This window comes from Heliangelus exortis, chromosome Z (assembly GCF_036169615.1).
Source record: "Heliangelus exortis chromosome Z, bHelExo1.hap1, whole genome shotgun sequence".
Classification (NCBI taxonomy): domain Eukaryota; kingdom Metazoa; phylum Chordata; class Aves; order Apodiformes; family Trochilidae; genus Heliangelus; species Heliangelus exortis.
In genome coordinates, this window is record NC_092454.1 from 56,085,571 (window position 1) to 56,109,903 (window position 24,333).

The 24,333-nt window shown below is 36.5% G+C and overlaps 1 protein-coding gene across 3 annotated transcripts in view; it reads left to right on the forward strand.

Moving 5' to 3' along the window:
* The first annotated feature begins 4,220 nt into the window (after window positions 1-4,220).
* CEP120 (centrosomal protein 120) overlaps window positions 4,221-24,333 on the forward strand; it is a 36,992-nt gene continuing 16,879 nt past the window's right edge. The window contains exons 1-17 of one of the 3 annotated variants that reach the window (XM_071730394.1): window positions 4,284-4,444; window positions 5,928-6,084; window positions 6,984-7,098; window positions 7,829-7,964; window positions 8,270-8,418; window positions 9,472-9,669; window positions 11,753-11,974; window positions 12,214-12,424; window positions 13,474-13,587; window positions 14,872-15,049; window positions 16,713-16,862; window positions 17,369-17,551; window positions 19,822-19,918; window positions 20,008-20,160; window positions 20,793-20,882; window positions 21,348-21,440; window positions 23,030-23,191. In XM_071730394.1, the coding sequence (XP_071586495.1) occupies window positions 4,393-4,444; window positions 5,928-6,084; window positions 6,984-7,098; window positions 7,829-7,964; window positions 8,270-8,418; window positions 9,472-9,669; window positions 11,753-11,974; window positions 12,214-12,424; window positions 13,474-13,587; window positions 14,872-15,049; window positions 16,713-16,862; window positions 17,369-17,551; window positions 19,822-19,918; window positions 20,008-20,160; window positions 20,793-20,882; window positions 21,348-21,440; window positions 23,030-23,191 (2,460 nt within the window). In that variant the 5' untranslated portion in view covers window positions 4,284-4,392. Of the gene's footprint in view, window positions 4,445-5,927; window positions 6,085-6,983; window positions 7,099-7,828; window positions 7,965-8,269; window positions 8,419-9,471; window positions 9,670-11,752; window positions 11,975-12,213; window positions 12,425-13,473; window positions 13,588-14,871; window positions 15,050-16,712; window positions 16,863-17,368; window positions 17,552-19,821; window positions 19,919-20,007; window positions 20,161-20,792; window positions 20,883-21,347; window positions 21,441-23,029; window positions 23,192-24,333 lie in introns of all 3 variants that reach the window. The other 2 variants (XM_071730392.1, XM_071730393.1) reach the window with 2 other exon arrangements.

Here is a 24,333-nt window from a genome sequence, read left to right on the forward strand (position 1 = left end):
TCTTGTTTCCGTCTCTCCTGCAAGCTGCAAGTGGCACAGGAGAGGGGAATGTCTTGGGGCAAAGCTGAAAGTGGGGAAAAGAGAGGTGGGGTGAGAATATGATGTGGAGCAGGGCTTTGCCCATCCCCCTGGTGCACCATGCAAGTATGTAAGGAGACCTGTATGGGGAGAAACAGGCGAGCAGAGCACCAGATACAGGAGGCAGCTCTCAGCACATCTCTGAGGCTGAACTTGAGTGGCCAGGAGGCAGCGGGTAAGCACACCTTGCACATGGGCTTCTCAGACACCTTGACAGAGGCCATATTTGGGCTACCAGACAACCCTTCTGGGTCTGCCAGAGTGCTGGCAATCTCATGGCGTGAGCATACATGTTTTGCCAGGGCAAGTCTCCTGGCCAAGGTCAGCACACACATGACATGAACACAGGTCAAGGAGAAAACTGCACCTCTTTTTGATTCAGAGATAGTTGGAACGTGACAGCTCCTGAGAGATTCAGGGCACCCACGGTCTTTGTGCTGCAAGGAAGGCACTTGCCAAAATGGCCCAGAGGAGCCCTGGCAGGGGGCTGTGCTCAATGCAGGCAAGTAAGGCAAAATCCCTAGGGACCAGTGCCAGTCTCTCTAGGGGAAAAGACTGCTTTCTGACCTCAGACCTGGGGCACCAGTGGTGTCTTCATGCTGCAAGAGCAGCATCTGTTTGCTACAAGAGCAGCCAGCAGGAACTTACCCAAAATGGCCCAGAGGAGCCCCAGCAAAGGGCTCTGCTCAGTGCTGCAGAAGGAAAAAAAACCCTGGAGACCAGGAGACCAGTGCCAATCTACCCCCTGGTGAAAATTCCTTCCTGACCCCAGGGCTGCTGATCAGCTGCTCCCTGAGGGTGAGCAAGACCTGCCTTCTGGCCCCAACATATGGTCACACCTCTCAAGGACACCATCACCTCTGCCCTGCAACGCAGAGCCATCCTGGAAGCCTAGGATGGCAAAAATAAAACCAAACCAGACCCTTGTGATCCCTCAGATTTAAAGAGTATGATGTGTGTAAGATGCAATACTGTGTTTGGTCCATTTGGGTCACTTGTCTGGTCCACTCCTCTCCACAGATGGGTTTCAAGTGTGATTCCTTTACTCCTTTTTCCTTTACAGACTGTAAGATGTTTAGCAGAATGGAGCATACCAGTCTCCAGCAGTAACAATAAGCATTGGGCATTATCATTCCTAGAAACAGACACTGGCTGAGAAAAATGTTCTTTATTTCAGCAAGTGCAGCTACTTAGATGAGACTTAACTCAGTAAGTAAAGTTACTATGAAGAAAACCAGGACAAACTCAAACAGTAACTTACATTAACTTGTGAGAGAGGAGGAATGAGTCTATTCATTTATATGATAGTTGCAATTTTTTAAGATTTTTGTGATTTAGAAATCTAAGAAGCAGTTACATTGCAACCCACACAGCAACTGGGAAAAAAATAAAAAAGGATACAATACATGTGACAGAACGTATAGATGTATATATATGTCTCTCTGATATACAGACACTGTATCTAGTGTCTCATGAACTTCACAACCCCTTAAAATTAGCTCACAAAATAAAATTCTAGAGACAATACTATGTTCTGAAGAGTATACCATAATGGAATGTGGAAAAGAGAATTACATCCATGGTTTGGCTTTTTTTTTTTTTTTTTTTTTCTCCATTCCTATGTATCCCTGGGCAAGTCATTCAACTTATTTAAATACTGTCTCCAACTCTGTTCATCTGGTCCATCCAAGACCAGATGGTAACTTGTCCTGGCACAGAGCTACCAGTTACAGAGATAGTTCTTGTGAGCAAATGTGTACAAATGCAAGTATAAATTACTGCTTACTAAAAATGTAAGATCCTTGGGATTCAGGCCATCTTTTCCTATGTATCACTTTCTATAATCTATATAGATCACCACAATGAAGTCATCCTTGCCTTAAGGATTGGATTTAGCACACTTCCAGTGTTCTGGTCTTCAGAGCTAGAACATTCATACTTATTACCATGTATTAAATAAATGCTAATACATATTCGCCATATACTTTTGTTCATGCCATATAGCACAGCCTAGTTTCTCAGGTATCCTCTGTAAGGACTTAATAGACATAGAGACATGGATCTGAAAGCAGACCCTAGGAAGTGACTTGATCACGTGATTTTAGTGACATTATCACCAATATGTATTTGATATTTGTTTGGATTTTCTTCTATATACCTGAGTGCCTCAAAATATTAATGAATTTGTCAAGAATATTATGTTGTGCATCTGTACAGATAGAATCTTATAAATCAGGTATTTATGTGAAGGAATATAATCCCTGAGTTGGAAATGTGTCTGTGTGCTAGCAGTCTTTGATTAATGCTTTTCCCTTGGGAAAGAAGAGCATTAGTGTTTCTTGTCATAAGTAGTTTACTAAGACGATAACTACATTTTCCCACTGATTTGTGAACTATTACACCTGCTGGGAATCTTACACTTGCCTGTAATTAAATTTACATTTCTACTTGTGATAGGGAAATAAATTCTGAACGAAAAGTTGTTGCACAGAACATACTTCTTTTTCTTTTCTTCACTAACATCTAAATCACACTTAGTATGTAGCCTTAGCAACAAGATGATTCAAACCTACAAGAAACAGAACAAGAGAAAATGGCCTTAAGTTGTGCCAGGGAAGGTTTTGAAACCTAATTGATTCTATGATTCTAATACTGTCTTCTGTTTTTACCTACTTCTCATACTCCTTATCAATTAGCCTAAAAATAATTGAAGAATTAATTTAGCTAGAACTATTCTTCCCATTTCTTGCACTGCAACATAGATTCTTAAAGAGTTTATGCTAGGAATTCTGAACTCTTCAAAGCCACTTTTCTGACACACATGCTTCCCAGAGAAATCTTACCCATTTATCCATTCAGTTTAGTAAAATCTGCTTTCTCAAAATCTGCCATGCTTTTTTCTAAAGGCATTTTTTGATCCTTCACTGGAATGACCCAATGACTTTCAGATTCCAATAAGTATATTAGAGTTGGAAGGACATTTAACAGAGCAATACAAAGACAATTATTTTAAAAATTTTATTGCTATGCACATCCTTTTTGATAATTTGTGAGATGCTTTTTTAATGTATCTGTAAAATATACGTTTAAAAGAACCTCAAACAATAGGATACAGGAGTCAAAAAATTACCACTGAGAACAAATGAAGTGTTTTATTCAGAAAACAGCCTGTTCCAACTGTAGTAATTCATTATGTGAATTTCATTATATGAAATATATCATATGTCATATAATATATATATCATATATTACATATATTAATTATATCATATATATATATTATGACTTTCATTCTATTATGAGTCATTTCATTGTATGAAACCTTATATGAAAGTCAATGCAGTTTTCCATTTTGTGAGTTTAACTGTAGCACTTTCAAGACTCATTTGTCAATTCATAATCCAAGATTATTGTTGATAATCCAAGATGGTCTGTCCATTATCTTGTGCTTCAATACTGTCTACACTTACCCATATCTCTAAGGGAACATTATGCTTAAAATTATACAAATTATTACAAATTATTAGATATGTCATAAAAGCAAATCAAGTAGTGAATACTAGGTACAATATTTAAGTCAGCACTGGTTAATAAATTTTGTTCATACAGCCAATGGTTGAAATAATATTTGAATAAATTATGACTACAACTCTTAAATGCGTTAGTCAGTAATAGTAGATTTTACCTTCTTGCTTTAAAGGCTGTTCAGTTATAACAGTTCTTCATAATCATTAACTAATATTCCTTGTTATGGCTATTTTTCCAATTCCAGCTTCATTTCCCACTGATATCAAAAGTTAATTTTGCCTTCATGTATTAAGGTATTCCCCGTTCCCCGCGGGGCGGAGCGGGGCGGGACGGGGCGGGAGGGGAGGGGCGGGGCAAGACAGGATGGGAGGGGGCGGGCCGGGCCGGGCTGGGGCGGGACGGGACGGAACGGGAGGGGGCGGGACGAGACTGGGCGGGGAGGGGCGAGACGGAGCGAGGCGGGGCGAGGCGGGGCGAGGCGGGGCGAGGCGGGGCGAGGCGGGCTGGGGCGGGCTGGGGCGGGAAGGGGCGGGAGGGGGCGGGTCGGGTCGGGTTCTCAGCGTCCTGCTCCGGAAGTGTCTCACTGCGCGGTGGGCGGGGCCGCCGTTGCTAGGCGGAAGTGCGGCGGAGGGCGGCGGTTGGCGTTTAAAGGCTCCGCGGCGGCAAACGGAGTGCGGGTGGCGGCAGCAGCACGACGGTGGTGTTGGTGTTCTGTCCTTTGCCCCGCCTAGGGAGCGGCTGCGCTTCCCGACCACAAGCCCAGCAGCCCCTGGGCAGAGCGGGGATATGGTCTCCAGGGTCGCCGATCGGCTGCTGATCGTCGTCTCCATCCTAGAAGGTAAGCAGGGGGACGGGAGGGGTCGCGGCCTGCCGGCTCCTGGTAGTCGGCGCCGTCCTGGATGGAAAGTGGGCGGTGGTCGCGGACTCCCTCTGTGCTTCCTCCGCGGAGTGAGCGGTGTAAGCCACGCTGACTTTTAATAAACTGCTTATGTTGATGAAGACGTGGACGTACATGCCTTAAAGCCGCGATAGACAGCTCCCACTTTGTTTCTGGAGGTGTTTACCCGCAGTATTTAAAATGATTGCTAAAAGCGCCCATCTTTTCTTGAAAAACAATGTTTTGTCTCTTTTGCATCGCAGGACTTGCTTAGCCTTTGCTGTGTTTCAGTCCCCACATCACTGCCGTCCCCAGCGGGGCAGGCAATCCTCTGCCCTCGCAGTCAAACCTTGCAGGCCGGAGCCGGCAGCCCGCAGCTCCCGGGTCTGCCCCGCGCTGGCTGAAGGCACCGGAGCCGCGGGGGCTCTGGGGACTCACGTCTCGCCGGCTGGATATGGGGATTTTCCCTGGGGCCACACTTGATGAAAGCTTTGCACCAAAGCATTGAAGTCCAGCCGATATCTTTAAGCATTATCAGGACCCTTTCTTCTGTCCGCCCCTGATTGCTTTTATTTTTGGTGGTGGTGGGTTTTGGTTTTATTGTTTTATTTGTTTGGGGTTTTTTTGTTTTTTGTTTTTTGTTTGTTGTTTTAATGTTGTCTCCAATACCTAGCTAACCATTCTTAATCTTCTGTTTCTACAGGTTTTAGTTGCTGAGGTGTAATTATTGTTCCAGAGTGGTGTCTATATATTTTTGTTGGGGTGTTTTTTCTGTTTTGGGTGGTTTAGGGGTTTTTGGATGGGTGTGTTGTTATATCCTATTTTCTCTGATCCTTTGCATAGTTTGCCAGGCTACCTCTAAAATAAGATGGTGCTCTCGGACATGCAGGTAGCCCCTCCTTGTGATGTATATAAATTTTAAAAAGTATTCGCTTTATTCTGTCATTTCAGTTATTAATCTGAATACAAGAGGATGACTTTAGGCACTTTCCTAATCTAGTAGAGAATTTTTTTTAAGCAACAACAAGTAGTTGGAAAAACGCATTTCACTGCTTCTGTTAGATCAAGTACTGTTTTGATGTAGGGCAGTGATAAAAATCTGCAGTAGACAACATTCAGTCCCTGTTGCTCACCTCTTCACTTGTTCAATTCCCAGTTATAAATTTCTTAATATCAAATCACATTAGCTGCCTAGTTTCTTTGGCTTCTTTTTCTTTGTTATGTAATGTCTTTCTGATTCTGGGTGCTTCACAAACAGCCTGTTTCATGTTGTGTTCTTTCTTCTGTGTAGTGGGAAGACTTGTTTTCAATATGGAGAGCATAGCTTTAGAGTTAGCACAGACAAGATAATATGGGAAATGTATTGTTTAATTGGCTGACGGCATAAATGTGAGCTCTTATTTCTTTTTTAGTGATGGTGCATGGCAAATACACTCTTTTGCAGGGCGCTATTTTCCGAAACGACCCAAGCACATGCTTATAGTTGAAGCAAAGTTTGATGGTGAGCAGTTGTCTACTGATCCTGTAGAGCACACTGATGAGCCAGAATTTGCTACAGAATTGGCTTGGGAACTTGATAGAAAAGCACTTCATCAGCACAGGTAATATTAGAAAGTTAAGCTTAATTTGGAGATAAAATTTGTCTTGTCTTTACAGCGCCTGAAATAGAATTTTTGTATTACTGTCGTCTGAATTTATTTATTTTTTTTAAATTTTCTTTTATCTGTACACTGATCTGCCATAATGTTGCTAAAACAAACAAAAGCAGTATATGGCAAATTAAGTGATCTTTAAAAATTCTAAAGATTTTGAGGGTATGTTTTTACACTACTGGAAAAAACCAAGAGCTTAGACCAACTTAGTTAAGAACTATAGTTCAAGCATTGGGTTCAGCCTTTCTTGTGCATACTATAACACAGTATTAACTTCAAGCCTGAGAAGCCTAAGTAAAATATGATTGAAAATGTCAAACGGAAAAGCTGAGAAATGTAATAAGGTTCTCATAAATGTCCTTTTGTTTTGACTGACAGATCAAAGAAGTTAAGACCATATTACTTGTGATGTTTGAGAGAAAATTATAGATATGTACCCTATGCTAGGCACCTTACCTATGCCTCTAAAGTACTGTTGAGTGCTTTGTACAAAAATCTTGCGCATAAGTCCTCTTTTTAAGATTCTGTCACAGATGAAATTTCATTTCCATGTAAGATGTCATGTTTATTTCTTGGACATGAAAGAGACTGAATTTGTCACAAGCATCTTTTTAATAGCACTCAGGGCTCTGTGAGACTCCAGTGCACTCTTGTAATAAAATTAATCCACTTGTTTGTTCTCTTGCCTCATGGTTAATACTTAAATGTTTGATATAAACTCAATTTCTGACCCACTAAAGCTAGTAATGCAAGAATAAATTTGGGGGATGCTTGAAATATACCAATTATTTTTGTGAGCTAGAGGATTAAATGTTTCATTTTAGATTTCAACTGGTTTGTTATTTCAGGCTGCAGCGTACCCCTATCAAACTCCAGTGTTTTGCACTGAATCCTGCATCTCCAGCTAAAGAGAATATAGGATATATTGTGCTTGATTTAAGGTCTGTGCAGGAAAAGAAACAGGTACTACTTTTCTACTGTTCTTGCACTTGTGAATTTGAGAATTGAAATACTTGTAAACAGTACTTCAATTCCATTATTTAATTGCCTGGAAAAGTTGTCAAAGTCTTTGATACTGGGCAATTGAATTGAGTTTCAATCATCAAGTCTTAAGGTGTTGTTTTTTGTTTTTTAATGTAAAAGATGTGTTAGGCAATAGGAAGTTTTAGGCCTCTAACACAGCATACATAATTATTATGTATACATATTACATAATTATTATGTATACATAGTATACATAATTGTTCATATGAATTTAATTAGTCAGAATGCTGTGTTGTGCTTGATCAGTGCATAATTCTGTATCTCATAGTAGTACCCTGGTGATTTATTTTGACATCTCGCTTCTTAAGGATTTGTGATCCATATTACTTACTATGTCCATATTATTTTCTGTTGAGAACTTAAGGAATTTAACATTTATGACATTTTGCTTGTTAATTTGCTTATTGTGCAAGCAGGTGGAAAAGAACATGTTCATCCAGTCTTCCAGGAGTCATTCTGTAGAATCTTTCAGTATAATAGTATCCTCAAAATTGACCAAATTTTTGAAAATAAAACCCGAGCTATGATTCTGTAGATGATGAAGTAGAAATGCTTGAGTAAGTCCATTTTTTCTGTAACAATATTATATTAGTTTCTTACCTTTTTTTTTAAATGCTTTTGGTTTTTATTTTTGTTTTCAATTATGTAGGCACCAAAATGGTATCCTCTGCTTAGTAACAAGTACACTAAATTTAAACCTGAAATACAAGTAGGTGTTGTGTTGGAGACTGATTCAAAAGCATCGGTCGATGGTTTTAAAGCAAAGGAGGCACCCTCTAGAGAAGGTAAGGGCAGATAAAAATGGTATGAATACCTCACAAGTTGACTAAAAATGCTTCTGTGACAGATGGACAGAACAGTTGTTGCAAATTTGTTTGAAATCTCAAGATAATTCTAATTTCTTAATGTTTCCAGTGCAAATCATCTTTCAAGGTCCCTTCCAAGCCCAAACTTTCTGTGGTTCTATAGATTTTTATTTGTAATTTTTCATTCCACTTGTACAATTATTAAAGGTAAAATTACAATTATGTATGGTTCCTGCAGTGATTAATAAGGTCACAATTCACTTAATTTTTTAATTCTCTCTTAGCATCTGCTCTTCTTTCTGGACTAGACCCTAAAACTATTGTACCAGTCTTGAATGAAGAAGAAGGCTATCATCAAATTGGACCAGTAGAGTGTTGCAGGGACTACTTTGTCTTGTCTGTAACCATTGCATTTGCCACACAGTTGGAACAGGTGGGTTTACTTGCTGTGTGTAGCTTGTAAGAGGTACTAGTCCACGTTTATATGTTCAACTGTGCTTTATTTCTTGTTGAAATTTTTTGTCGTCTATTAAGTTTTTTGTCCTATATTGAGTTAATATACATCATTGTGAACTTTAAAACTTTATGTAGTCCTTACATGTCAAATTACAGATGAAAGATGAAAATTCTTTTGGGGCACTAAAATTATGTTTACTTTAAATTATGCACGTTCATGAAATTCATAGGTTTATATTACAATATAGTATAAAAATAATACCAGTCTTCAGTATCTTCAGCCTGTGTGCTGAAGTTCAAACAAGATGAAGTAACTTTCAGATCTGTAAGTTAAATGAAACAGTTTATATGTTGCCTAAGGTAACGATTTACTGGTTTGGATGAAGGGCCATGCTAATGTGATTATGGGAGCTTTAGATGTCAGCTGCTGTGTTTATGCTGCTCTGTATCACATTACACTGTTGTCTGACTGAAAAATACAGGTACAGCCAAGCTACCAATGAAGTAGCAACTCTAGGGCAGTGCAATTTTAATTGATCTTTAACTCATATGATAAATGGCTTGTGCCATTTTAGCTATTTAACTCAAAATTGCAGTGGCTACAGGATGTAGTAGCTGTTTCTGGCTGCTCCAGTTTTCTAGTCTATCACCTAGGTTATATAATAAACTCAATAGCTAATCTGAACTATGAATATTTTTGAGGCATTACTTGTTTCTGGATGACTGGTGCAGTGCTTGCCATTACTGAGTATATGATGGGAGTTACAGCTCTTGGATAAGATAAATCTTAAAGGTTATTTAAAATGGCTTATTTTGCAAGTTGTTGATATGCTTGTGAAGTGGCATTTTCTTCAGTTTTAGTGTTAATATAAAAATTTAATTTTTATTTTGTGCATAGTCCAAGCTAGGATTTAGGTTAGCTGCTCAGTAGTTTGAGATCACTTTAAGCTTTTTTATTTCTAAACTAACGCATAAGTGTTATTCTTGCTTTACATTAATGAGACACATTATTTTTCTGTATCTTTTTTAGTTAGTTCCTAGTACTATGAAGCTTCCCGAACGACAACCTGAGTTTTTTTTCTACTACTCATTACTGGGAAATGATGTCACAAATGAACCTTTCACTGATTTAATTAATCCAAACTTTGAGCCAGAAAGAGCTTCAGTTCGAATACGTAGTACAGTTGATGTTCTTCAAGTTTATCTTTGTGCACAGTCAAAATTGCAGGTAAGCTATTTCTTCTAAAATGTGACTGGAAATGAATAATGAAAATTAAAGAGACAGAATATGGCCCAAGCTGAAACTGGAAAGCATTTCTTTTTCCAAAACTAGATTTTACTAGATTATTTGGGCTCAAATGCAGGTTGATTCTCTTGCTGATGCAAGGGAAACGCTAGTAGCAAGTGTCCCAGCTCGTGAGTAGTGCAGTCTCTTTATGGTAGTATGGTCACTATAGTATGTTCAAGTCATGACTAAAGGTGATAGTGAAACATGATCTTCCCAAATAGCTAATGTGGTATTTTCATGAGCTCTGGGACTTGCTCTGCAATAACACCATCTGTAGCCTACAGTCCTGCTTTGTGCTGCCTGCAGTAGCCTCACTCTCACCATCTGCTCAGTCACTCTTCCCTGTTTGGAAATCACTGTCCTCATCACTCTGTGAATAATAATGGAGGCCTGGCTTTTTTCTCATTCTGTTGCCAGATACTATTTTTAATTATATTACAGCCATATTTGGACTGTTGCAGGATGTAGCTTACCTTTAGCTATGTCTTTAAATGAAGGACATGCTTTTGTGGTGGAATTGGCAGTGTTAGGCTTATGATTAGGCTCAGTAATCTAAACAGTCTTTTCAACCTAAATGATTTTCATTCTAAATATTAGGTAGTATTGAAAGTGTTTCTGGCAATGTGTCTTACACTTTACTCATTGCAAAATAGGAGACTGTTTGGATGAGGGTAGTGTATGGTTTCTCATTAAATACCTCTAAATAAGACAACGTGAATTATATAAGGTAAGTCTTGGATCTTGAACCTTTAACATTATTTTCATTTAAATGTCTGTAGATCATAACAGTTTTATTTTCTACATTAGTTTAAGAATGCCTCTGTTTTAATCTGACATTTTCAGATTTTCTTTGTCTGAATTTAAAAAACTTTCAAACTTTTCAATAGTTTTTGGATAAACATTGCTGTGTTTGGAATTTATTTTTAGTCTGTGATCTTGCAACCAAGTACTATGTATGTACACATGCAGAGAATGTTACATGTTTCCATTATGGTAATGACTTTGAACAAGATGAATTTCATGTTAAAGAAGACTGAATAATGTGTACCAGATCCTTGCCTTGATTTAGTTTTCTTTCTCTGACGTCTCAGTCAGCTTTATAAAATGTATGCTGCAGGATTAGAACACTGTATTTTGATCCTTTAATGTTTATTTTCTGAAAATTAAAACAAGTCAAAAAAAGTTGCTAGCTGTCAGACTGCGAGGTTGTGTGTGTATATAGAGAATTTCATTTTGTTTGCCTGTGTATGTGTTTGTGTAGGTACATACACAGCCTGGTACTTGTGTCAGCTTCTGGCATTACAGTATTCAATGTGTAATAAATATTAAGGGTCAGAATACAGTGTTCTGATCTGCTAAAACATAACTGCAGTGAATCTTATTCAGGAAAAACCAGATGGCTATGTAATTTTCAAAGAGTTCTTTCACTGAGTTAAGTTACAAGTTAAGTCACTGAGTTTAAGTCACAAGTTACCTTAGTGGGGTTTTTTTGAACTCCCATCTTTTACTAAGGTGTGTAAACATAGAGCTATGGAAGGAAGAAAGAGCTGAAGAAAGTTTTGAAAAAGAAATAATGATTCTTACCAGGAGTTAAGAGCACAGTTACTTCATTCCAAAAATCCTTTCTACTTAAGTGATGCCTAAATATATGCACAGAAGCTGAATTTTCTAAACTTTTTTTTTTTTTTTTTACTTTTCAGTCATGTATTTTATATGCCTGCACATTAAGGGCAAGAATCCATGCTGTGTTTAGAAGCCACAGGCTATTGAATTTGTCTTCCAGAAAGGACATGTATGATACATCCTCAGAAGAGGAGTGCAGTCATCTGATACTGTGATGGCATAGGACAAATCTTACCTGCTCAATACTGAATTTTCATAGCTGCCCTTAATACTGCTCAAAACACTTATAAGCATACAGAAGTAGACTAGGAAAGATAATTCGAATTTTTTGTATTTATTCTACTGTTAGGAGTAAATGCACATGATGGTTACATTCTAGCAATTTTTTTTATATATACAGATCCATCTCTGCTGTGGGGACCAGTCTCTTGGAAGCACTGAAATACCCCTGTCTGGACTACTGCAGAAAGGAAATGTGGATCAGCACCCTGTGGCAATAGAAGGAGCATTTGTTCTTATTCCACCAAACAGAGCTAAACAGAAACTTCCACAGTTGCCTTTGGATATGGCTCCGACTGTTGGGGTATCTATAATTCTGCAAAGGGAGGGCTTGAGTGCTCAGGTATACCTTATTATTGGTTTAGATACTGTTGCATGGTTTCATATTTTTTAAAAAAATTGTTATTTTTAAGTCATGTTTGACAGTTAAGTATGTAAAAGATAATGTGAAAGCCTAAGTTGCTTTATATGTGTAATCCTTTTATTTCTTTCTATGTCAGAAAAATAATCTCTATAAAAATGTCATAGACAGACTTTTTCAGTGCAAGCCTTGATTAATAAGAAAACTATCACTTCATTCAGCCTTTGAATCAGTTAAATACCCCAACTGAACCTCAGCAGCCACAAGAGAAAGTTGTTTCACCTGTTAATGGTGAGAAAACAGAAAGCTTGCAGCAGAGATCCCAGAATCTCCCATCTCACGCTGACCCTTCTTCTTCAACAAAAGATGAAGCAACAGGAAGTGAAGTGGAAAGCCTTAAATTAGAAAAAGGCACAAAACTAAAAAAAAAAGGTATGTGGTATAAAATTTAACCCAGCTGTCAAGCATGATCTTGGATCACGTACCAATTTAATGCATGAAATTTATTCGGGGAAGTGAGAATTAGTTGCATAATTTCGAGAATGAATTTTGTAGTTTGAACGTAGAGATGATGAAAAACATTTGAAAGAGGCAGGTTGGGAATTTGGTGGTTTGTAGATTACAAGTGACACTGTTGTTTATTACCTAAAAAAATACCATACGTGTTTGAATTCCCTGACTTTGGTGATTTGATGTACTGAAGTACAGGACTCATGAAGAAACTGACTTGCTCAGTAGATATGAAATGATCTAATTTTCACATTTATTAAATAGAGAGTAAATGTGAGGGGTTTGATATGAAATGATCTAATTTTCACATTTATTAAATAGAGAGTAAATGTGAGGGTTTTTAAGATTCCTAAGGAATTTACGATGTAGATAATATTGTCAAAATAACCATTCATACTCTACAGATTTCTGATCAAAGCCAAGTTTTTGGAGTTTTTTTGGGGTTGTTTGTTTGTTTGTTTACATTATCCTCTTGCTAAGACTTGGTAGCCCACATAGCCTTATAAGACTTCCTGTGTTTTGTTTTTGATTTATGTATGAGGACTGGATTGAGGAGAATTTGAAAAGGAATATGGATGAGAGAGGAAGCAATATGATAATGACAGAGTAAATCTCAGAAAATAGAGTGTTTGTTTGCTAACATAACTGACAGTGCATTGTCTTAAGAGGCTGAATAATTATTTTTGTAATGATATTTGGATCACTGTTCTTTGGAGTTTTGTTCTAAAGACACCCAGTTGTGGAAAGGAAAATCTGTGTCCTAGAATGTGGTTTCAGGACTTGTCTGCTAATTCAGCCAGTTTTCCTTTTAATCTTGACGGACCATATCTAAGCAAGGATTAAGTATTGTGAACCTAGCAGTGAGTCTGAATCTGCAGTTAAGAAATCTAGGATTTTGCTTTTTGCTTAATAGTAATAATTTTACGAATTTGTTTTAGTATGTAAAACATCATTTCACATTTGTCTTTCAGAGCTGGTGTCTGAGTCTTGCGTAGAGGTTGACAAACAGTATAGTGAAGAGCTCCCAGTTTTCAAATCACAGAACAGACCAAAATCACCTCTATTGTCAGAGCTGCTAAATACCAGTAATGCAAAATATACTGAATTTAGTACATTGAATAAAATCTGCCTACAGTAGCAACTTAATGAATTTTAACAGTAGGCCACATGGAATTTTTGTTTTTGTTGTCTTGTCTGTGACAGCCTTAAACTTTGATTTAGCTTTGTTTATTTTTTAAACCACACAGTCTAGTGACATTTTACCTGAGTTAATGAAAATTATTTCATTCATATGTTGTGCTAACTAGCTGATCTTGGATTATTACTGAATTTTTCTTTTTAGTATTGTTACAGTTAATGCAAATAAAACACTCGAAAAAAACCAGCAGGAGAAAAATAAAATCAATGCTAGCAATGAATTTTTTTTTTAAATTATGAAACTATAAAACTTGGAAACACTTAAGACAATTACAGTATAAGAGGATCACAACAACTAGCACTTCAAAAAGCAAGTTGAATTCTTTGACAGTTTCCTTACCTCTTTCTGTAGTTTGTAGCTTTCCCTTCTACTCTTTGAAGGCAATATTGGGTCCCAGGTTAAGGATTTGAGAAACTGGGCTGCAGCTGGACAGGCACTCACTGTATCTTTTGTCTCCTGAGTTATGAAATGGCTGTCACAGTAGGTGGGTTCTGATCCGAGGGCATAAGCAGATGTCCTTTACAGACCTAGCTAGAGCATTTAAATTTATTTCAGTAGTTGAACCTCAGGTTAGAACCGAGAGCTAAATCTTAGTTTAAACTAAATAGTTGTTGCTGCCTTACATGATTGTAAGTGCTCTTGTGCTTGTGCTCTTGTCTTTTCAGTTCTAAGCTAAAGAATTTAATTCAAAGCAAACCAATTATTGCAATTGATGTGGGGTATTTTTGTTTGTTTGTTTTTGGGGATTTTGTTTTGTTTTTTTTTTTTTGTAAGCCAGCCTTTTCTGTTAGCCCTTAAATTCTTGAATTGATGAGGAACAATGATGTAAACTGAGGAAACTGAAGTCCTTAGCATCCTTCTGAAGAATTTAGTATCTTGGATCTTGAGACTAAACTGTTTTCAATGAGAAATTTACGTAAATTTGAAGATTTATTTAAAAAGGAAGGATACTATGGAGTCTTAAGTCTATTTTGTTAGGGATTGGGTGATTTTTGTTCGAGGCACTTAAAAGAAGAGTGGCTGTTTTTCAGTGGTAGTAACTTAGAGAACAAGGAATTGAAATTTTCTAGGGAAATAAACCTATCTAAATTGCATTTTAAATGTGAGACTCAATTTATTCTGCCCAAAATAACAAAATATCCAAAATGCAAATACTTTTCTGTGTTTTCAGCTGATAAAAGTACAGTACCTGCATCTCAGCCCAACCCCGTGGGTGTATCCAGTTCTTCTGAGCCTGTGTCAGCACAGAAAATAGTTATTCCAGCATCTTCTCACCATTTTTGCTTTTCAATAGACTTACGAAGTATACGTGGTCTCGAAGTTGGTTTTCCAATAAATTGCATTTTAAGGTATGATTTATTTTCATTGGTCTTCTGTAAAGAAAAGTGACTTTCTTTTCAATACAAAGCCTTCATGATCTGAGTGATTGCTGGTGATCTACTGCCTGATTCCTTTTAAGCTTGCATAGCTGATCTTCAGTAGCAAAGCACTTTTGGCTCATCACTGAACTGGCATGAAAGTGCAGGTCAAAGATTACTTTCTGTAGTCAGTACTAAATGTTGTTTGAATATCTGAGCTCAGACAATACAAATCATTGTTCAGTCCTTAGACAAGTAGTTATCCTTTCACTCTATTTGCTGCCTTTTCAGCTGATCAAAAGAATGATTTCTGCAGCTTTCCATGTTTACACCAAAAACACCTTGTAGTGTTTTAGTAAGAGACAGATCACCTGGTTTGTGTGTGACAGTGAACGTAGAGAAAGCACATTCTAATCTTAAAGTGAAGAACTAGTGGGGTAAATGCATTATAATTGAGAGGTAGTATCAGGGGCTTTTGCACACCAGAGGAAGAGCTTAGTAGGGAGAAGCAGCATCTTCTGTTACATTAACTTGTGTTATGGAAAAGACAGGATTTTTGGAGACCTGAATTTTATACCTGAAGCAAAAGTAGAAAACTGACAGTGCTAGTTTGAAACACATGCTCAGAGTTGAATTTCTTACTGATGTCACGAGAAAGAAAAGTATGGAAGTACTTCTAAAGAATGAATAAGCAGATGGTAGCTGGGAGGTGAATGCTCATTTGGAGGAATAAGAACTAAAAAGGTGAGGAATCAGTTATAATGTAAGGGTACTGAAACCAGTATCTGTATGCAGGTTGAGATTTGGTTGTTTTGGGTTTTTTTAATATTGCCAGTGAAGAAGTGAAGTGGGGAACTGTTTTCTTTTATCAACTTGTTTGTTTTGGTTTAGGTTTACCTTAGGATCAAGAGGATTTTGTAGATACGGTGGCAATTTAAAAAAAAACAAAAAAAACCAAACAAAAATCCTACCCAAAGAATTTTAGTTATTGATGGTATTATATGTAAATGAAGCGTTTCATTCAGTGCCCCTCTCCCTTCCCCCTTTTTTGTAGTTAGTCATACATTGAATTTTGCCAGTAGTTTCAGGCCATGTGGTAAATGATACTGATAAAATGATTTGACTTTCCTTTTAGTGAGTTAAATTATAGGAATTTTAAAAGTTCTTCAAATATGACTGAAATTTTCCAATGGTTTCACTGAGCATATATGCTTAGTTAGAAATATATATATGTGTGTATATGTATTTATGCTTAGTTATCAATTGTTAGACCGATCTCAGCTGTAAATATAGTTACAAATATTCTCAAATAGTAATTTACATTTCAATATAATGTTCCATACTTCTATTTCTCTACTGGCTTGAATTAAAATTCTGACACTATTATATAAAGATTAATTCATATAGTGGTAAACATAGAATTTATCAAAGCTTTTTTCTTCTGAATAAGAGTATATGTAAGTGAATCTGGATTAGTGCTGAAGTAAATGAATATGTGAATATTTGAGAATTATGTTCTGTTATTAAATGTATTGGTTCAAATTTTGCTAACTTTAATACAAGTCATGCTTCAGCAGAAGGTGCTTAAACTGTTTCTCTTGTTGCAGAAAAAATGTTTATTAAATTTGATTATTTTTGTTACTGGTTTTGTTAGGTACTTGTATCCGTTTTTTGGCAGCGCAGCACCTATTATGACAAGCCCACCTGTAGAAGTCAGAAAGAACATGGAAGTCTTTCTGCCACAATCCTACTGTGCATTTGACTTTGCAACTACACCTCATCAGCTTCAAGATACATTCTTCAGGTGATGACTTGCATTCTTTTTATCTCTTATTCATTTGGTTTTTATTGCAATTTTTTTTTTCATGTTGTAAATGCAGTCACAAGTTTCAATTTTTACTTAAGATCTTCAGCTTGAGAATTTGAATATCTTTGAAATACAGCAGGTGCCCAGGAAGCTGAGTACAGTGAGAGCTGGGGCATAACTTTCAAAGTGGAATAATCAGTCATCAAAATAGTGGTATTTTTCAGTCAATCGCATTGACCGCAGAATTGCTTTTTCAAATAATTTATTTGAGAAAGAAATGATAATCCAACTAAAGTGAGTGATGGAAAAGATTTAAAGCCAGTCAATCTCATTCCTCTGACTGAGAAGCAGTAAATCCATCTCATTGTTTCACAGTTGTGAAATAGATGTGATCATCACTGATTTGGGATGTTACTTTTAGAACATGAGGTCCTTTTCCCAAGTGAATATGAATGCTCTCTTTTTTGTTGATGCCTTACACTAAAATAACTTTTTTATTCCAGATTACCTCTGCTGGTTGAATTGTGGCACAAGGATAAAACAGCTAAAGATTTACTTTTAGGGGTGGCAAAAATTCAGCTTTCCAATGTATTGACTTCAGAAAAAACACGTTTCTTGGGTGGTAATGGTGAACAATGCTGGCGCCAGACTTCTTACGAAACAGTCAGTGTAACAGCAGCACAAGGGTAAAACTGTTTTTAAAAATTATTTACTATGTAGCTAGTCTTAAAGAGTTGTTTGTTTGGCATTTTAAAAATGGCAAGCCCTTTTTGAATAGGTAAACAGTCTGCAGAGTACTGCAATATAGGGGTGGCAATAGGCATCCAAGTTATTAAAATTAAATTGCTTCAGGCATATTATTCAACCCTACACCACTATAAGAGTCATTGTAGTAAACCTTTATAGAATCATGAACTTGGGTAAGCTTCACAGACAGATTAAAGAAATAAATAATTTCAAAAAATGTTATTGAGACACTTTCCACAGTAAGTTACTTAATAAAAAGCTGCTGATATTCCAGAAAATAGTTAAGGCTGTCCATTTTATGCTATTAGATACAACTGGCTTTCACTAAGGGTAGGAGGACAGATATATACAGAGTAGAGAGGTTTTCTGTTTGAGGATTATATCCTGTGATAGTAGCAAGGGTTTGAGCTTGTGTGCATCAGGAGCAATGTAATTAGTCAATTTTCTGTCTGAAGATAAATGTTAATTTACGTAAAGGGATACCATTCTCTTTCACATATTTGAAGAAACTTCTAGTCACTTCTGTCCTGTGTCCTCGTTGAAGATGTGAACTGTACTAACAGTCAGTGTCTCGACACTTTTTCTGTGTGATAATGCAAGTTGGATAGATCTTTAGAAATAAATATAGTTGCTATTAAGATTGAGGTCAGTTTTAAACCTCTAATCTTAGAGATAATTAACACATGCTGTATTTGACACACTGGGAACTTCAGGTTCCTGATGCAAACACTCATATCCGCCTTTGTCTCATATTGATAGAAAACTGATCTCTTACTTTATTTAAACTTTCTCATGTGAAAGCCAGCATGGCCTGAATCTGTGAAGAGTTACTTTATGAAGTCAATGTACGGTCAGGTTCATGCTTTCATAAGTTTGTTAAAAGGAAACCTGGTTTTGCATACAACTTAATAACCACTAGATGGCATTCTCGAAATGTAAGCAAGTTTTGCTGCGTTTTGCTGTGTTGATACCTTTCCAGTTTTGCTCTTGATTTAATGTTCTTTCTGGTATGTTAAACTGACTTAAATTGTTAATTTTTCCATGTCTCTGAATCTTAACTTGATTTTTAATCAGTGACTAATAGAAAGCTGTAAGATTTTAATGTGGCAGTTTATGTTAACGTGATCACAGAATGCTATGGAAAGGACCTCTGGAGATCTAGTCCAGCCAGGTCAGGCTCACTTAGTGATGTACAATATTTGTTTGGGTTTTTTTCCCCTTGCAAATAGCTGTAGAAGATTACACCTTTGTAAAAACATTTTAGTGTTGTCTTTTTACTTTTCCTGGAAGAGCATTTCTGTGAAAACTGCAGCGATGGTTATTTCCTTCAGCCCTTTGTTCCAAATTGCTTTTTACCTTCCAGGCTTCAAGCGACTGTTAAATTGCCTTTCCATCATTGAGTAATTATAACTGAAATTACAGTTTTTTGCTTTTGACCAAATGCAGGTCAACACTGCAGTGTGAGTTCATATTAGACTAGAGATAAATTTCAATTAAATGATTTGTGCATATTCCTTCTTTTAGTATCTCTCTGTGGAGAAAACTACTTTTGTTTAATATATTTTGTGTATGATGAGTGGTGCAAAAGCAGAGATGCATTGTTCTACCTCAGCCGAAATTGCAAATGGTTTCAGATTGGTTCATTAAAATATGTTATCTAGGCATTTTTTTCATGGTACAAGAGTAGGTAGATATTTGCTCTGTAAGTGTATTTGATGTTGTCAGTTCTCTGTGCTGAAGCTTCCAGAAATATGTGTTATAGTAATCCAAGGATGGCTTACCAGATGTGATGTGCTATATTATGATTGGTTAGAAAGTTACTGTTGACCTTTGAAAAAGCAAGACTAATGAAATTCATTGAGTATTTTAGAAAAAAGTCATCAGCAATACCTGTGTTCAACAAGTGTATTTGTTAGAAAGATTTATGACAATAGATAAAATTTGGATTATTCTCCTGTTACAGGGAAGCAATGTTAAATAGGTTTTCAGTGACAAGGTATTTGTTAAAGCTTACTGTAGGTGTATGAATTAGTCCGTAAGTTAAAACAATTTACCGCATGTCTGGCCTCTCATGTAGGCAACTATTTAAAGTCTCTGATCTTACACATAACCTTTTAGCACTTAAACTTTACTGTGTTTTGTGTTGTCTAACAATTAAATTTCTGTATTTTTAAGATGATTTTAATGAAAATATTATTCTTACTTATAGGTCAGGCAACAGGATAGCAGAGCTTTCTTATGCTATCACTTTGGAAGACTATGGGCTTGTGAAAATGCAAGAAATTCTGGTGTCAGATTCTTCTCAAGTAAATTTTATATACATCTTATTCTTTTTCCTTGAACAATTCTTTGAAAAGTTTGCTTTACAGTTAAAGATCCACTCTTACTATATCAGTGCATAGGTGCTGGTCAACAACGACACGTCCCTCATGCTCAGACTCACTGTGCTCCAGAAAACCGTGCAGAGCCTCGAGAAACTCTTGAATACAAAGCAGCACTGGAGTTAGAAATATGGAAAGAAATGCAAGAGGACATTTTTGAAAACCAGGTTTTTACTTTTTTTGTTTATGATAAACTGCATGACTGCCAGAGAAGCTTTGGCAGAATTGGTGAGGGGAATATTAGATGTATTTTTTTTAAACTTTGCCACTGGTTCACATAAAGTTAAATTTTGTTCATATAGAAAATTAAAATTTCAGTTTTACACAAATGTCTTCTATATTTTTAAAGAAAGTGGTTAATCATTTTCTGTTAAGATGCTGAAGTAGATGGCAGGTAGTGAAATAAAGAATTCCCCTTCACAATTGCCCATTACTGTTTATGAAGTTCAGTAGATACATTTCACTTTATTGGTGTTGAGCAGTAACACTCCATTTCTTCTCAATTCAAATCCATTGTGTTTCTGCTGTGGATGTCATTCTAGGTGTGAGTCATGTATTTCATGTTAAAAGATACTGAGAATCTAGTGCCTGTTTTTTAGGATTTTTTTTTCTCAAACTTGGGCTTGTTTTGCCTTTGTACTTGAGGGTGAGAAATGTCTTTTCCTACTGGACCCATCCCCTGAGTTAGTTTAGTTCTTTTGCTTCAAGGCTAAGATTTGCTTGTACTCTGCTTCAAAGTTGAATTTTCAGTGATTTTGATTTGGTTTCTGATTTTTGTTCCTTTTCTTGCTTTTGAAAGCTTAAAAAGAAGGAAATGGCCCACATGCAAGCACTTGCAGAAGAATGGAAGAAAAGAGATAGAGAGAGAGAAGCAGTAGTGAAGAAAAAGGTAGGAAATATATTGTTACACTTGCTGAAAATCTTCTAAATCTCATTCCTATAAAATCTGAGAAGATGTTTCTTCATTGTAACATAGAACAAGGGGTCTGTAATTGGTCTTCATGCATACTGGTATGGATGCATCTAATTTACAACAGTGCAAAAAAATTAGAAGTGGACTTTAATCATAGAATATTTGTTGGAAATCCTTTAGGTTAGCTTGCTTTCTGTGTGGGCTTTTTAACTTTAATTGCCTTTTCACTGGTACAGTCAAAAGTTATGTGCAAGGTAACCCGTTAGTCTGTCTTGTCTAAGGAAGTGCCCTCCATCACAATTTCTAAAGAGCTAGACATCTGTTTTATTTGTAAATTCCCAAGCAAAAATTGGTACTGTTTTATAGCATAGCAAGGGTAAATTCTTTGTGTGGCCAAAATATATTCACTGCAAGAAAAAAAATACCTCTTTGTTACTTTAGGTAGCAGAATACACTGTTTTGGAAGAACAACTTCAGAAAACCCTGAGAGATCTAGATAAGCGAGAACGACAGCTTTTCAGCGCTGAGTCCGAGGTAAAAACCGTTTGGTTACTTTAAATAATGCAATTGCATGAACTGTTTCTATAAGGCTTGTAGAGTTTTTGCATCGAGCTATGTATAAGAACTGAAATAGCTGCATTCATGCTGATACATAGAGAAGCACCAATAATTTAAGCTATGTTTTGGTACCATTACACATTTTTATTGAAATGGAAATAGAGTGGACTTTTAAAGGAGTTGTTAGAATTGCAGAACAGTAAATATTTTGTTCTTAGCAGAATTAATGTGCCAGTGAAGGCTTTTATACAACACTACCTTATCTCCATTTTAAGTTTAGTACTGTCAGGTGATTATACATGTCCACAAGACTGCCATATTTCAAACAGTAATTGCTAGATTAACCATTGAAATCAGAGAAGATGATTAGGACAGTGGGGACAAACTGTAGTTTTCTAGGTTTTGTTATCCAGCAATTTGATACAGTTTCTATTCCTTTTTTTTTTCTTGTTAATAGTGATGGGACCAAAAAAGGTATAGGAGAAATAAGTAGCTGTGACTGCTCCTGATCTAGCTGAACAGCATTTTTTCTCAGCAGAGAAAAGAAGAAAATAAATTGCCCATTTCTGTACTTGAGTACTTCTGTACTAGATAAACTGCTATGGACATTTAGCAGTCCAGCAAACTCTTTCCTCCTATAGCTCAGATAAATGTTGCTATCCTATGAATCCCTCATGTGCTTATGAATAAAGTTAAGCAAGCTCCCAGCACATGGTCTGGCTGGTTGAATGTGTGTCTTTTCCTGTACTGAGGTTGTCAGAACCCCTCAAGATTAATTTTGTGCTGTAAACAATCTCTGACTTTACCTTTAACATCTATGCAAAAAAATCTGGTAATTAGCTTTTGCTTGACTGCATTTCATTCTGAGTAAAAGTATTTATTTTGAACCTCATTCATGTTTGTCTCAAAACTTCCTCTAATTCTAGTGACATTCTGACCTGAAGGTTTAGAGAAGATAAAAATCAGTGTATTACAAAGCATTTAGACAAAATGATGTAGGGCTCATTTAGCAATTATATGGTTTGAGAAATGGGCTGTTTGGAGAGGTTTCTATTTAGCTAGCAGTTATCTGGACAATAACATTTTTCTATAAAGTTCAAACATGTCAAGGACTGTTTTCCTGTTAAGCTCAATGAGAAATTCTCTCAGTGTTCTTTATGTGAAGAGCGCAGTCTTTACTGATCTAAAGGCATCTTGGATGTAGCTGTGACTTCACTGTTACTGCAGTGAAGATATATATTTATCATTGTTGCTTATAGTAAAAGGGTGGGTATAAAATTTAGTAATCCCATGTAGTAAGTAAAATAGAGATATGGATAGATCCATTTTTAAAATTGTCAAGCAAGAGTGTATTCATAGCCCAAATAAGGTAATTTGCAAGTCATTAGTTAAACTGGAAGCGAATAAAGGAGTATATAGCAACCATAGAGAGAATTTGTGTGGTTTAATTTCTAAAATGGATAAAGATTTTTTTTGTCATAAATACTAGCAACAGTTGTAAGAGAGGCTTCTAAAATAAAGCTCTTGAACCTACAGATTAATGTGAAGTGTTTCTCACTTTTAAGCTTCAAAGAGTAAAGATGGAGTTGCAAGCAGAGCACGAACGAAGTCTTCAGGAGCTACAGGATTCTGTGCGACGAGCCAGAGAAGAATGTGCACACCAAGTTGAGCTAGAAAGATCAAAAATCAAACAGATGGAAGAAGACAAACTTCGCTTACAGCAGCAGGTTAGTGCACTTAAGTTTTCTGCCGTAATCATTCATTAAGTAAGGATTTTTTAAAAAAAAGTACATTAAGTTAAGCAGTAGGCTTGATGCAGGCACATTTTGGCACCTTTGTGGTAAACATTGTATCTGATGTTGTTAGATGAACTACATACATACTGGGATCCATCAGTCAGTCTTGCTGAATAGTAAATTGTGGTTATAATCAAATGCAATTGTTATAATTGTTTTGGTTTGTTTTGGTTTTTTTCAACACTGAAAAACATCCTGAAATTACAGACTTAAATTACATATAGGACCTGAACAGCAATGCACATTTTAGTAACAATAAACTGTTAACAATTAACATCTAGCAAAAAGTCTAGGTGGCTTGACTACGCAGTTCACTTTGATTCCATTGCAAGGGTATTGACCTAATTGGGGCAGGGTTGGAGGGTTTAACCTGTTGTTGTGATCTTCTATTCTGATAGTAATTTCACTAAACTGAGAACTTAGACCACATTCCTTTGCCCTGTAACCTAGCTCTTGCACTAACAAGGCTAGTCTAGCTAATTTTGTTGACTGATAAATTGTATTGTAAAATTATAAATTAGTATTAGCTTTTTGGATCAGTTACAGTAACAGACTCTTAATCTGTTGAGGACATTAAATTTTAAGTGCTTTTCAAAGTACTGTTTAGGTAGATGAATTATTTGCTTTGGTGATTTTCGTTTCATTTCATAATCCCACAATTGTGGAACTAATTGAAGAATTGTACCAGCCAAAGGTATATTTTTGTATAAGGAAGAGTGCTGTGTATGTTGTAGGTTTGTTTTTTTTTTATTATTGTTTTAGGTTAGTATTGCACACTGATATTAAGCTACTTTTACAGTACAGGAAACTTTTGAAAAAAGTACAAAAAATGCTGCTAATCTATAGGATGATGATCTTCACTGTTTTACTTGAACAATCATTGAATCGAGATGAACACTTTCAAAACTGCAGAATGCAGTCCACTTCAAAGTGATAAGTGGATCACTTCTGCATTGTAGATGTGTTATTGGCAGCTACCACTGGTATACTAGTCTAGACAGTATAGCCAGTAGTTCTTCAGGCTTAAGCAGCCAAATGCAGTCACCACAGAGTCATCTTCTAAATAAATTCTT